At 32.1% G+C, this 13188-nt stretch overlaps 1 protein-coding gene across 20 annotated transcripts in view; it reads left to right on the top strand.

Annotated features, from left to right (window-relative positions):
- Positions 1-13188, top strand: part of C2CD5 (C2 calcium dependent domain containing 5) — a 127160-nt gene that overhangs the window by 68311 nt on the left and 45661 nt on the right. For all 20 annotated transcript variants that reach the window (XM_031938453.1, XM_031938448.1, XM_031938440.1 and 17 more), the window contains 4 exons: positions 2732-2923; positions 4103-4289; positions 5792-5956; positions 9809-9949. In XM_031938453.1, coding sequence (XP_031794313.1) covers positions 2732-2923; positions 4103-4289; positions 5792-5956; positions 9809-9949 — 685 coding nt within the window. The remainder of the gene's footprint in view (positions 1-2731; positions 2924-4102; positions 4290-5791; positions 5957-9808; positions 9950-13188) is intronic.

Below are 13188 nucleotides of genomic sequence, written 5' to 3'. Positions count from 1 at the left end.
ACCAACGATTTCAAAGCCCTGAAAAAAAGATAATTGGGAAAATAAATGTTGATAGATTTCACAAGTGCATTTGTCAGATTTTAATAATCTTGCCTTTGGCACTGGTGTATACCAATGAATGAATTCATTAGCATTCCATTTTAATAAATGCAGTGTCCACCTCAATACAATAAAATTATTTTTGTCCTATCACTCCTCTAATAATATGTAAACAATTAATTATTTTGAATGCAACAATTGAATGAATATTATTTATACTTTAGTGTTTCTACTAAATTTTATTTACTTTTTAAAATGTGTTGATATTAGAGGAGTTTATAAATTTTTCTTTGGGGTAAAGAGTGCTTTCTGGTCATAGACAAGATATTATTATATTATGAATCACTTTGTGAGAGAAAAAGGAGGATGACCCCCCCTAAGAGGGATTGAAATTCATGGAATTTTAGTGAAGATACCTTATTTCAAATTTTGAACTGGTCTCCAGTTTTTGGTGAAATTGTACCAAGGGAACAGGTCCTCAGATTATTAAACCTAATAAACTTTCATGCAAAGTGGCTTATAACCTGGAGGTTTCTTTGTGATCTAGCTCTTTGTTCCAAAAAGGGATTTTTAGCCTCAACTGAGGTTTTGGAGTGGTAGCCCAAATTGTTACAGTTTGTAGTTCACTTTAGATATGTTTGCTTATAAACTTGAAATAAGGCATTGTAGCTTGTCTGAAACTTATCTGTAGATCCTTTTTAAAGTTTATTTTATCCTAGAATTTTCTTTATAAATTTGTGATTTGGCTATACATCAAAGCTTTTTCATTAAATTAGAAGTGCACTGTATAACAAAAACTAGGAGTTGGTTTTGTTTTGTTTTGTTTTGTTCACAACACTTCATATCCTTTCAATAATTGGCTAACAAATCTCCCTCATATTGGCCATGAGATTGAAGGAGTATAACATATGTAGGGAATATAAAAGAATTGTGTTTTTAAAATAAAAATGTTTCACATAGGTATTTTTAGGCATCATGATTTTGTGGTTTTCAAAATTTTTTTTAGCATTATCTCATCTATTACCACATTTGTGTGGGAATATGTCCTATTTCAGTTATTGCCATTGTGTTATTCTTCTGTTCCTAGGATTCAGATCATAAAGATTTGCTAAATTAATGGGGAGGTCTCTATCTTATTTTGAACTCCCTATTACTTACTAATCTGATTATAAACTTCAGGAGAGACTGGCAAATGGGGAATAATTGTAGCACTTGAGATTCTTGCTATACTCTGCATATTCTGTAGCGCTCCCTTCTATTCAGTAAATGAATTTTTAATGATAATGAAGCAGTACAATGCTTCTAAAGTAAATCTGTAAATGGTACAGTTACATTTCATAATAAAAGGATTTTTTTTATGGTGTTTTTATTGTTGTAAAAATATTGTTTGTTACTGAACACTGATGTTTTAGCAGTATTTAGCAGTAATTTTGAGTTTCACTGGAAGTCCTTTCATTTTAATGTGGAACTCTGCTTTTTTTTTTTTTTTTTAATAGATTTTTAGGGATGGGTGGTTTAGTAGATAGACAGTCTTGTCCTGGAGTCAGGATGACTTGAGCCAAAATATGGCCATAGACTCTTAGTAGCTGCATGACCTTGTGAAAGTCACTTAACCTGTTTGCCTCAAGAAAAAATAGTAGAAACAATAGTTTGGTTTTTTCCCTTCGTTTTTTTAAAGTTATAAGCCTTAAATTATTTGGGGAAGATTTTGTTTCCAGAAAATTTTCTGCATAATAATTTATCTTGTTTATACCACATATATATTTTATATATTATATAGCAAATATTTACATAGTGTTACTATGGACCATCTCCATGTTCATTGCTTTACAATTTTTACCTCATTTGGTCCTTGTAATAATCCTAGCAGACCGGTGCTGTTATTAGCCCCATTTTATAGATAAGTAAACAAAGGCAAAGAGAGGTTAATTGATTCTCCCAGGTTCAAACAGTTGGTGAGTGTCTTAGATCATATCTGAGCTCAGATCTTCCTGACTCCATGCACTCATATATTAGAGCACCTGGTTGTTCCTGGATAAATGTTAGCTAATAGAAAGACACTTTCTGTTTCTTGCCCCTGTGTTGGTTTTTTATTTTTTTGTTATATACTGTAATCATTCATATAATTTAACTTACAGAAATTTATAACAAAAAAGGTAAAATATTGACAAAATTTTGAGATGGCTTATACACCGTGTAAGAAGTTACCAAAATATATATGATTGATATGATATTATTTTCCAGTTATATTAACTGTTGCCCTATTACACTTGAAGAATATTTAGGTGCCTTAAATCCTGAAGAATTGTGGAGGTAGAAGAAAAGATCCTTGAGGTGATTTAGTCCAGTTTCCTCCTTTTGCAAAAGAGGAAACAGCTCCAGAAGAATGAAGTGATTTGCTTTAAAGCCACCCTAAGAGTAGCAAAAGACTTCAGCCTGTTTTCTGACTCTGAACACAGAACTCTTGCCCCTCAACCATAAGACCTCCTGGCTATTTTTAATTGATATCTGTTTTGCTTGGTTCATTGTAACAAATACCATGAATAATGAAATAGTTTATGTACATGTATTAATATGAGATATGGATATTTGTGTATATATACATATGTGTATAGATACATATATACACACATATTTAAAGCATAATGCTTTTTTTTTTTTCAAGAATTCTTTTTTCTCAATGTACTTTTAGACAAGAAGAAAATTTACCTGCTGGGTGTGGATTTTGCCACATACCTTATGATGAACTGAATATGCCATTCCCAGCTCACCTCACTTATTGTTATAGCTGCAGAAAACAAAAAGTTCCTGATGTTCTTTTTACAACAATAGATCTTCCCACTGATGCAACAGTTATAGGAAAAGGTTGTCTTATTCAAGCCAGGTATGTTTATTAAAGCAAGAAAGAATTATTTCTTTGTTAAGCAAAACTCATACAAATTACATTTAATGTTAAAAATTTTTGTTAATTAATATGATAATCGAACCTATAGGAGTTAATAAGATCCTTGAGAGAGCATGTAAAGAGAGAATGTGTCCAGGACAGAAGCAGGGAATAATCGTACACAGAGAAGATGGTGTGTAAATCAGTTAGGAGTTCATCAGAAATTATGTGTTGTCATGAAAACTTAGTATGGAGAGAGTATTTTGCTAAGAAGAGGGTATTCAGTAATGTCATATAGTTTGAGGAAAGAAAAAAAGACTCATATTTGGCAGTTAAGAAATTCTGTTGAAGGATTAAGTTGGAAGCCAAATATTGGAAAGGATTGAGCAATGAATGAGGTGAAAAAAAAAAATGGAATCATTAAATGAATATGACTTGAGGGGGGTTGGTAGGACCAAATGAAGGTATTTTTTTTTTTTTTAAGGATTGTGAAGACCTGAGCAAAAAATGAATGTGGGTAAGATTACTTGCCATCTCTGAAAGTAAAGAAAATAATGGGAGATGATGTTGAGATGACTTGTATAGATTGGGGTGGAGAAAATGCTCACTTTGAAAAGCTTCAGTGTTTTGAGTGGAATAGGTAATGAAATTCTAATTAGAATGGAGTAGAAAAAGGGGAATTAGAAGATCATTCAGGGAAGAATAAGATTAGAGTATAATACTGAGGGTTCCAGTTGAGATTACATAACAAAATTTTTGTAGGGATTCAGTCACCTTATTGTGTGTGATTTTCTCTCTTGGGATTCAGCAACAACTGACTAGGAACAGTGGATTTGTGAGATTAATAAGGGGTAAGAATTTGGGAAGGGGTGAGCATCAATATGATATGGGGCATTGTGGATTCGAAGGTAGGGCAGTGTGAAATTGAATTGGTTAACTCTAGAGTCAAGATTTTGAAGGGCAGAAAAGTTAGGTTGTGTATGTCTTTTTTTTCTTATTAGATTATAAGCTTCTTATAATCAGATTTTTTTCTTAATTTATCTTTGTATCTCAAGTACATAAAACTAGTACACGTAGTAGGAACTTCATATTTCTTGAATTAACTAATAAAAATGAAGCATTTTAATGTTCCTTTGTTGAAGAAATCAATGTCAACTAAATAAATTTTCTTTTTGATAGATTATGTCGCTTAAAAAAGAAAGCTCAAGCAGAAGCAAATGCTACCGCTATCAGCAATTTGTTGCCATTTATGGAATATGAAGTACATACTCAGTTAATGAATAAACTAAAACTCAAAGGAATGAATGCTTTGTTTGGACTAAGGATTCAGATCACAGTGGGTGAAAATATGTTGATGGGCTTAGCAGTAAGTTCAAGTTTAATTGGATATTTTACTTCTATAGTTGCAGTAGATTCTGATGCAGCTAATAGGTTAAATCTTTCATTTTTAGATCTATATAGTAAACCATATCTATATCTATATATCTATATATATCTATAAACCACATCTATATAGTCTACCATATCAATATCTAGGGATAATTTAAAATTTAAGTCTCAGAATTAGTGTTTGCAAGTATCTTAGACACCCCCTCCCCATCCCTAGTTCAGACTTCTTTTTACTTAGCCTGTTGTTGTGACCGTAGTCATAGCAAGGCCGTGTTTATGGCTTTTTCATGTTTAATATTTATTTAATGTTTATCATATAGAGCCGTCAGTAATCTTGAGCAGCCATCTTATGGATATTTCTCCTTCATAAAAATTGATAAAATGTTCTATTTTTTATAATTTTACTAGAAAGATGATTTAATAAAAGATATTTAAGGGGCATTGTCATTTCTTAGTAAAAATGGGTGAAATGTCTGTATTTCAGGATCACCACTGTAGACAATAGTTAAGGGTTAGTGAAGTTTAGTGGAAAAATGGAAATATTGAAAGTTGAAAATTTTTTCCAGTGGCTCCTATTACAAAATGAAATGTTTTATAATGAAGATGACAGTAAAATTTATTGTTGGTTGGTTCAGCTTATACAGTTAAATTTAAGAGGATATAAACTGAGTATCAGGAAAAAAACTTGATCACCTAAAGCACAAGCACATTACCAATAAGACTGTAGTTGTATATCTTACCAATAAGACTGTAGTGGTACATCTTCTATTCAGGTTACCAAAACTGGTTGAGTCTTACAGCAATTTTCATTTTAGAAAAGTCATAAAGCAGTTCTTTAACCATAGATTCTGTTAATAAGAACCAAATTTGTTTCATACTATAAGTTCAAAATTCAGTATATCAAATCAGTTAGAAATATTGGTAGGTAATATACATAAATCCCGAATATTAAGATTTTCCTTGCTGTGTATAAAGCAATTTTGTCCCATTTTAATTGTGTTCTAGAGATTTATAATGATCAATGTAGGCTAATTAAGTTTATTTTAAAATGATTAGATAATTAGAAAATTTGGAGGAAAAAAAGGATTTTATTTTATCCTTCAAAGGCAACATGAAATCCTGTTTTCTGCTGTTTTCCTGATATCCTTATTTTCATCCCATTGGTATTTAAATAATTTATTTTGTGCTGTTCTTACTATTGTACTATTATTATTGTACTAGAACTTAATTATTTTATATATGAATAAATCTTTTCATAATGCAGAAGTATTATAGATGTTTTTAAAAAAAATTCTTCCTTGTAACTAAGCATAGTATTAACCTAATGTAAGCTTAATTTAATTTAAATTTTAAAATAGTATTTTGTGTAAATTAATTGACCTCTTCTTTCTTGGGACGATCTGAGAACCAAAAAAATTGTTTTTTCTTTGCTGTTGTTAAAAGAAGAGTCTGATTGTATCTGTCCAATTTTTTCCCAAGTCTGCAACAGGTGTGTATTTGACAGCTTTACCAACCCCTGGTGGTATTCAGATTGCTGGGAAGACACCAAATGATGGCTCATATGAACAACATATATCTCATATGCAAAAAAAGATAAATGATACGATAGCTAAAAACAAAGAATTATATGAAATCAATCCTCCTGTAAGTAACATCTATAATGGGAATATTTTGGCTTTTTGTATTTATGTATGTTTCTGCATTATTTTACTTTAGATATATAAATATGTATGTGTAAATATATACATACATTACAAAGATCATAACCCTATCACTTGCTGTTTTAAAGTTTATTCCTTTAGTTTGAAGACAGTTAATATACTAGTATTTTGGAGGAAGAAAAAAATACTTCCATAATCCAAAGAAATGGATTCCATTTCTTTCATTATCTTATCTTGATATCTACCATAACATTTTTCACTGAGTTTGCAAAAGATAGATGTGGCCACAATTCTGGCTTCATTATAATCCTGTATTAATCTTTATTTAATAAAAGAGATTGTAGTAGGCATAAGAAGCCACATTTGCACATGCACAACCGACACACACATTTTAATTTTTTTTGATACATTTTAAGTTCTGAACTGTCTCCCTCTCTCCTCCCTACTCCACACTAGAGAAGGCCACCATTTAGTGTACCCAGGTGTGTATATGCAGAAATGCATGTAAACGTATGTGCATGCATGTGTATAATACCATACTATGCATACTTATATTTATCACTTTTTCTTTGTTTAGAGGTGGATAGGATCTTTCTTCATAGGTCTTTTATAATATTTATAATACTTGGAGGAGATTTTCTTCAAACATCATCGCTATTACTATAGACAATGTTCTCTTGGTTCTTCTCATTTTCACTCATTGTTATTTCATGCAAGTCTTTACATATTTTTTCTAAAACCAGCCTGCACATGCTTTTATACAGCACAGAGATATTCCATCACAATCCTTTCCCACAACTTGTTTAGCCACTCCCCAGTTAATGGTCATTCCCTTAATTTCTAGTTTTTTGCCACCACATTTTGTGTTTTTAATCTTTGGAGAACAAATTTTTATCTGATTTTAACTAAATTCACTCTAACTAAACATTTTTTTTGTAGAATATATCTTTATATTTAGATAATCTAATGATTTGGGCATTGGTATTTGACAATTTTTTTTCTGGAACATTTCCAATCTGAAATCTAGGTAGTGTAGACATATTAGCATTATAAATTTATTAAACTTATACAGGTGTTTTTGAAGATCATAACATAGAGGCCCTGTAAATTAAATATCAATATTGACATATATACAATAATACTTTGCCTTTTGGATAAATGAAAATATTTACCATCTAGTTTTCTTCCATTCTGTTATATTAACTGACTGTTTTTAAGATGTTATTAGTATGCAAGCCAAATCTTTTAAAGTTTTGTAAGGTGTATCTAGGTATTTCAATCTTTCTATCAAGTGACAACTCACATAATTACTTTGGGCCCCATTTTATATATCTGTAAAATGTTAGACTAGATTGTGTGGTTTTTATGGACCCTTCTATTTCCAATAATTATATTCTGAAATAAATGAAGAATACATGCCAGCACATTGGATAATGGAGTTACAAAACTAATAAATTAAGATTCTATTTACTCTTTTATCTATCCCACTTATTTATTTAACTTAAGTTGTTTTGCCTCAGTTATTAGTACCTGTTAGTGAATGAATTTTTAATTAGCAGAAATACATTTTTGTTTTGTATTTTAGAAAAGGGACCTTGAAAGTAGGTAGGATGATGGTAAAATAAATTTTTGCCTTTTATCACTATAGTATATTTAGAATAGTGTTGTTATTGTTGTTTTTATCAATTTCCAACTGATACCCAACTGTGTGAATTATATAAATCAGGATCCAAAAGGATCTCAACAGGTGAAAGTATTGGGCAACTTCTAAGATAAAATTTAATAGGAATAAATGTAAGGTCTCAGACTTTGTTTAAAAAAAATCAACTTCCTTAGTACAAAATGGGGGTTAAGGGTAGTAGAGAAGAGAAGAGAGTAATGTAGCTAGGTTCTTTCAAAAAAGAAGTGGGTTTTTAAGAGGCTTGCAGTCTTAATATAAAACAGTATTATGATATTGTAGCCCCAGAAGCTAACATGATCTTAGATTGTAAAAATAACAATAACAATAACCATAACCATAATAATAATATCTTGCACAAAATATTTCACATATTAATCCTTCATGAAACATTATTTTCTAGCACTAAGGCAATAATAGTCCCATTTTATTCTTGGAATACATCTGTGAGTTGTAGGTGTCACATTAATGAGCTGTGTCAAGAGGAGAACCTGTAATACTGTGCCATATGATGACTAGTTCAGGGAATTTGGGCTGGTTTGCCTGGAAAAGAAAAGTTTTTGTTTTTTTTCTCTGAGGCATTTGGGGTTGAGTGACTTGCCCAGGGTCACGTAGCTAGGAGTGTTAAGTGTCTGAGGCCAGATTCGAACTTGGATCCTCTTGACTTCAGGGCTGGTGCTCTATCCACTATGCCACCTAACTTCGCCCAAAAAGAGAAGTTTTGAAGAGTCATGGTTATCTTCAAATGTTTAAGACTGTTACGTGGAGAGATGGATTTGTTTTGCTTGTTTACCTTCTAGGCAGAGCTCTTTTTAATTTTCAGAGAATCAAATTTAGGCTGCATTTGTGAAAAATGTTGTAATGTAGTTAGAGCTATTTAAAAGTAGAAAGGACTGTCTCTCAGGAGATAGTGGTGGCTTCCTTGTTTATGTCTCAGAGTTCTTCAAGCAATAACTAGATGACACCTTTGAGATATATTGTAGAAATTTTTATTCTGGTACAGATTAGATTAGAATACCTCCCTCTCTATCCCGGGCTTCCTTCCAATTTTGAGGTTGTTTGATTCTGTGTGTATTACTGTGTAAAATAGATATGTTTTGCTGTTTTGGACTTAGCATAGCCTTTGTTTAAAATGAATATTCTCCTAGACAATGATCTCCAGATAGTGTTGATATTGATTTTATTTTTAAATGCAAAAATAGATTTCTGTGATAGAAATTCAACACATGTTGTTCACATATATAATTTTTCCATACACAGAGCATAAATTACTTCAAGTTTCAATGAGAAAGATACTAGTAGGAATAAAATTTTGGAGATCATGTATCCAAAAAAAGCAACTATTTAATTTATTTTTAAACTAATTTTTAAAAAATTAGTTAGTGTATATTTTCTCTCCCTCCCATCATTTACTCCAAAAAGCAAAGAAGAAAAATAAAAGCCTAAAAGGGGTAAAAACAAATATGCATGGTCAAGAAAAATTCCCATATTTGCCATAAATATGTCTTATAGTGTGTCCTAAGTTCATCATCCTTGTCAGGAGATGCTATGCTTCATCACTGATCCTGCAGAATAGTGTTTGGTTATTGTGGCGGATCTCAAGTCTCATTTTTATGCTATTCATTTTTATGTTATAGTGTAAATTGTTTTCTTCTGGAGAAGAGCCATTTTGAATTAGGTTGGGGTATATGAAATTTAAAATAGTCACTCATAAATTATACCACCAAATATATTATCATACAATTCACAAATTTTTAAATTTTACTGCTCAAATAATTTCTCTATTTGTATATTTTTTCACATGTATGTGCGTGTGTATATCCAGAACAGAGAAAAAAAACTAAGGAACACATTCATGTTCTCTTTTTTATCTTTTTCCTCCTCCTAGCACAATGTCTCTCACAGAATAGCTTGATAAATTTTGTTTGTTGAATTGAAATATTCTGAGTCAACTTGGCATGGTTAATTATTGTGGGATTTGTCATTTAAATTTTAAACCAGCAGAGAGGATTTATTAGGTGCCTACTTTGAATATATTACACATGAAGAATGAAGAAAATTATCAAAGGAAGACTTTTGTGATTGGAATATTTATATATTTTTCTTTACTTTTTTCTATTATTGAAAATGGAAAATTATATATGTTCTTTATTTCAGGAAATACCTGAAGAGATAATAGGATCTCCCATTCCAGAGCCACGACAGCGTTCAAGACTATTACGGTCTCAGTCTGAAAGTTCTGATGAAGTTATAGAACTGGATCTTTCACATGGGAAAAAGGATGCCTTTGTATTAGAGGTATTCCTGCTATGTTATGTTTTTTTTTTAAACATTTGGAACAAAAAAGTTCAAATTATTTTAATTGTTTTCTAAATTGAGCTTTAACACCAAAAGTATTAAGATAGTATTAGTTTATACTTTAGCAATACTAGAAAGAAGTTATTAAAATCATTAATTGGTCCTATTTATGATAGAACTGCAAAACAACTGAATATATAATTGATGCTATAAAAAGATACTTTAATAGCAACTTGAAATAACTTTGTTAAGGGTTATTTTTGTAAAGCTTAAAATAGGAAGAATAAAAACCTAAACTTTTTAAACTTAATATAATTATTATGGAGTTACATTATAAAGTTCAATATCATTGAGTCACAAAACCTGGAGGTATCAAGTACTTCTGAGGGTATACAATGCAACTCATTCACGAACAGGACTCCTCTCTGTAAAATCACTAACAAATGGTTTAGCAGCTGCATGAAAACTTTCAGGGGAAATGCAATAGACTCTACTCCTTCTGCAAGGACATTCATTGTACTTTGAGGCTGATAAAATTGTTAGGAAGTTTTTCCTCACATCTACCTTTCCAGGCTCTCTCCCTATCCCAATCCCTCCATCCTCTAGAGCTTTTTTCCAGGGAAATAACTACTCCTTGTTAGGAGATGCAAGCTGACAGTTCTCTCTGCATGTGCTATGGCCCTTCTCTCCTCAGATTCCATATCTACTAAAAACCAAGAAAAGAAAGTTCTCCATGTCAGAATCCTTTCTAATGTCAAATAGTTCAATATCAAAAACTGATTTGATTTTATTAAAGAAAATTATACTATAAATGTATATCATCTCTCTGCTTTGCAATTAAAACCTAAGGAACACTGGGTCTTTCCAAGTTTTAGCTGAAGCTTCCTATATATAATATTTTCCCTTGTTATGATATGATTTTTGAGAACAGAACAATATTACTTTTTTTCTTTATGCCCCTAGCCCTTTGCTTTCTCATTTGTTCCCTAAATGTGACAGTATTTTTCCTTCATTGCTACTAGTTCTCAGAATCACAAAAAATGAACATTAGAAGGTACCACAGAAACTATTTTTATCAACATTTTTTTGAATAAGAATGCACCAGTACAATATCAGCAACAATCTAACCTTTGTTAAAGACCTATATAGAGAGAATCAAGAACTTCTTGAAGCAATTCATTGTACTTTTTGTCCCATCTAATTTTAGAGAAGTTTTTTTCCTTAAATTGAAATCTGCCTTCCTTTTTAATTTATTATAGCTTTTTATTTACAAGTTATATGCATGGGTAATTTTACAGCATTGACAGTTGCCAAACCTTTTGTTCCACTTTTTCCCCTCCTTCCCCCCAGCATCCCCCAGATGGCAGGTTGACCAATACATGTTAAATATGTTAAAGTATAAATTAAATACAATATATGTATATGTGTCCTAACAGTTATTTTGTTGTACAAAAAGAATTGGACTTTGAAATAGTGTACAATTAGCCTGTGAAGGACATAAAAAATGCAGGCGGACAAAAAAGTATAGGGATTGGGAATTCTGTGTAATGGTTCATAGTCATCTCCCAGAGTTCTTTCACTGGGTATAGCTGGTTCAATTCATTACTGCTCCATTGGAACTGATTTGGTTCATCTCATTGCTGAGGATGGCCACGTCCATCATAATTGATCATCATATAGTATTGTTGTTGAAGTATATAATGATCTCCTGGCCCTGCTCATTTCACTCAGCATCAGTTCATGTAAGTCTCTCCAGATCTTTCTGAAATCATCCAGCTGGTCATTTCTTACCGAACAATAACATTCCATAATATTCATATGCCACAATTTATTTAGCCATTCTCCAATTGATGGGCATCCATTCAGTTTCTAGTTTCTGGTCACTACAAAGAGGGCTGCCACAAACTGTCTTGCACATACAGGTTCCTTTCCCTCCTCTAAGATCTCTTTGGGATATAAGCCCAGTAGAAACACTGCTGGATCAAAGGGTATGCACAGTTTGATAGCTTTTTGAGCATAGTTCCAAATTGCTCTCCAGAATGGCTGGATATGTTCACAATTCCACCAACAATGTAATAGTGTCACTGTTTTCCCACATCCCCTCCAACATCCTACATTATCTTTCCCTGTCATTCTAGCCAGTCTTAACAGGTGTGTAGTGGTATCTCAGAGTTGTCTTAATTTGCATTTCTCTGATTAATAATGACTTGAAGCATCTTTTCATATGTCTCCTAGAAATAATTTCAATTTCTTCGTCTGAGAATTGTCTGTTCATATCCTTTGACCATTTATCAATTGGAGAATGACTTGGAAATCTGCCTTCCTTTTAGACTAGACTTATGCTTATTGCTCATATTTGCACCCTCTGAGACCAAGCAGAGAAGATTTGATCCCAATTCCACAACAGCTCTTTAAATATTTGAAAACAGCCCTATTTTACCTCCCATCCAAAAAAAGTCTTCTCCAGTCAAGGTCCCCCAGTGGCTCAACATTCCCAATTCCTTCAACCACTCACATGTGGCATGATCTTGAAAATTGTTGTGATCCTGGTCTTTGCTCTGAATATTCTCTGTCTTATCATATTCTTACTAAAATGTGGCACCAGATTAAGATTGATGAGGTAGAGCATCACCTCTCTTGTTCTGGACATTGTTCCTTTTATAATATAATCTGTCTTTCAGAGAGTTTGTGAGAGTTAAAGGACATAATATTGTAAAGCACTCAGGCTATTACACTACAAAGTGCTTTTCTCCTCCCTTTTCTTCCTTCCCCTTTTCTTCCTTTCCTTCTTTCCCTTTCTCTCTTTTCCCCTTCCTTCCCTTTTTCCTTTCATCCTTTCTTCCTTTCTCCCTCCCTCCCTTCCTCCCTTCCTCCCTCCCTTTTTTCCTTCCTTCTTTCCTTCCTTCCTTATTTTGACCACTATATGACACTGTTGGATCATAGTCATCTTGAAGGCCATTAAAATGTCTGAAACTTTTCAAGGTGAAGCTGTATAACAATGCCTTCCCCATTTTATGCTCATGAAGATGATTTTTTTTAAAGCTAAAATGTTAACGTCTTGCATTTATTATTAAATGACATCTTACTAGATTTGATCCACTTCCTATCTTATCAAATACCTAGCCTATCAAAGAAAGACCTAGCCTTTCAAAAATTAGATTCTGAATCTGTCATCTAACATGTTAAATATTTCATCTTAGTTTTGTCTTGTGCACATTTGAAAAGAAAGTCCTCTGGGT

Source organism: Sarcophilus harrisii, chromosome 5, assembly GCF_902635505.1.
Source record: "Sarcophilus harrisii chromosome 5, mSarHar1.11, whole genome shotgun sequence".
Lineage (NCBI taxonomy): Eukaryota > Metazoa > Chordata > Mammalia > Dasyuromorphia > Dasyuridae > Sarcophilus > Sarcophilus harrisii.
Note: the sequence above shows the minus strand (reverse complement) of the source record. Positions and strands in the feature narration are given on the sequence as shown.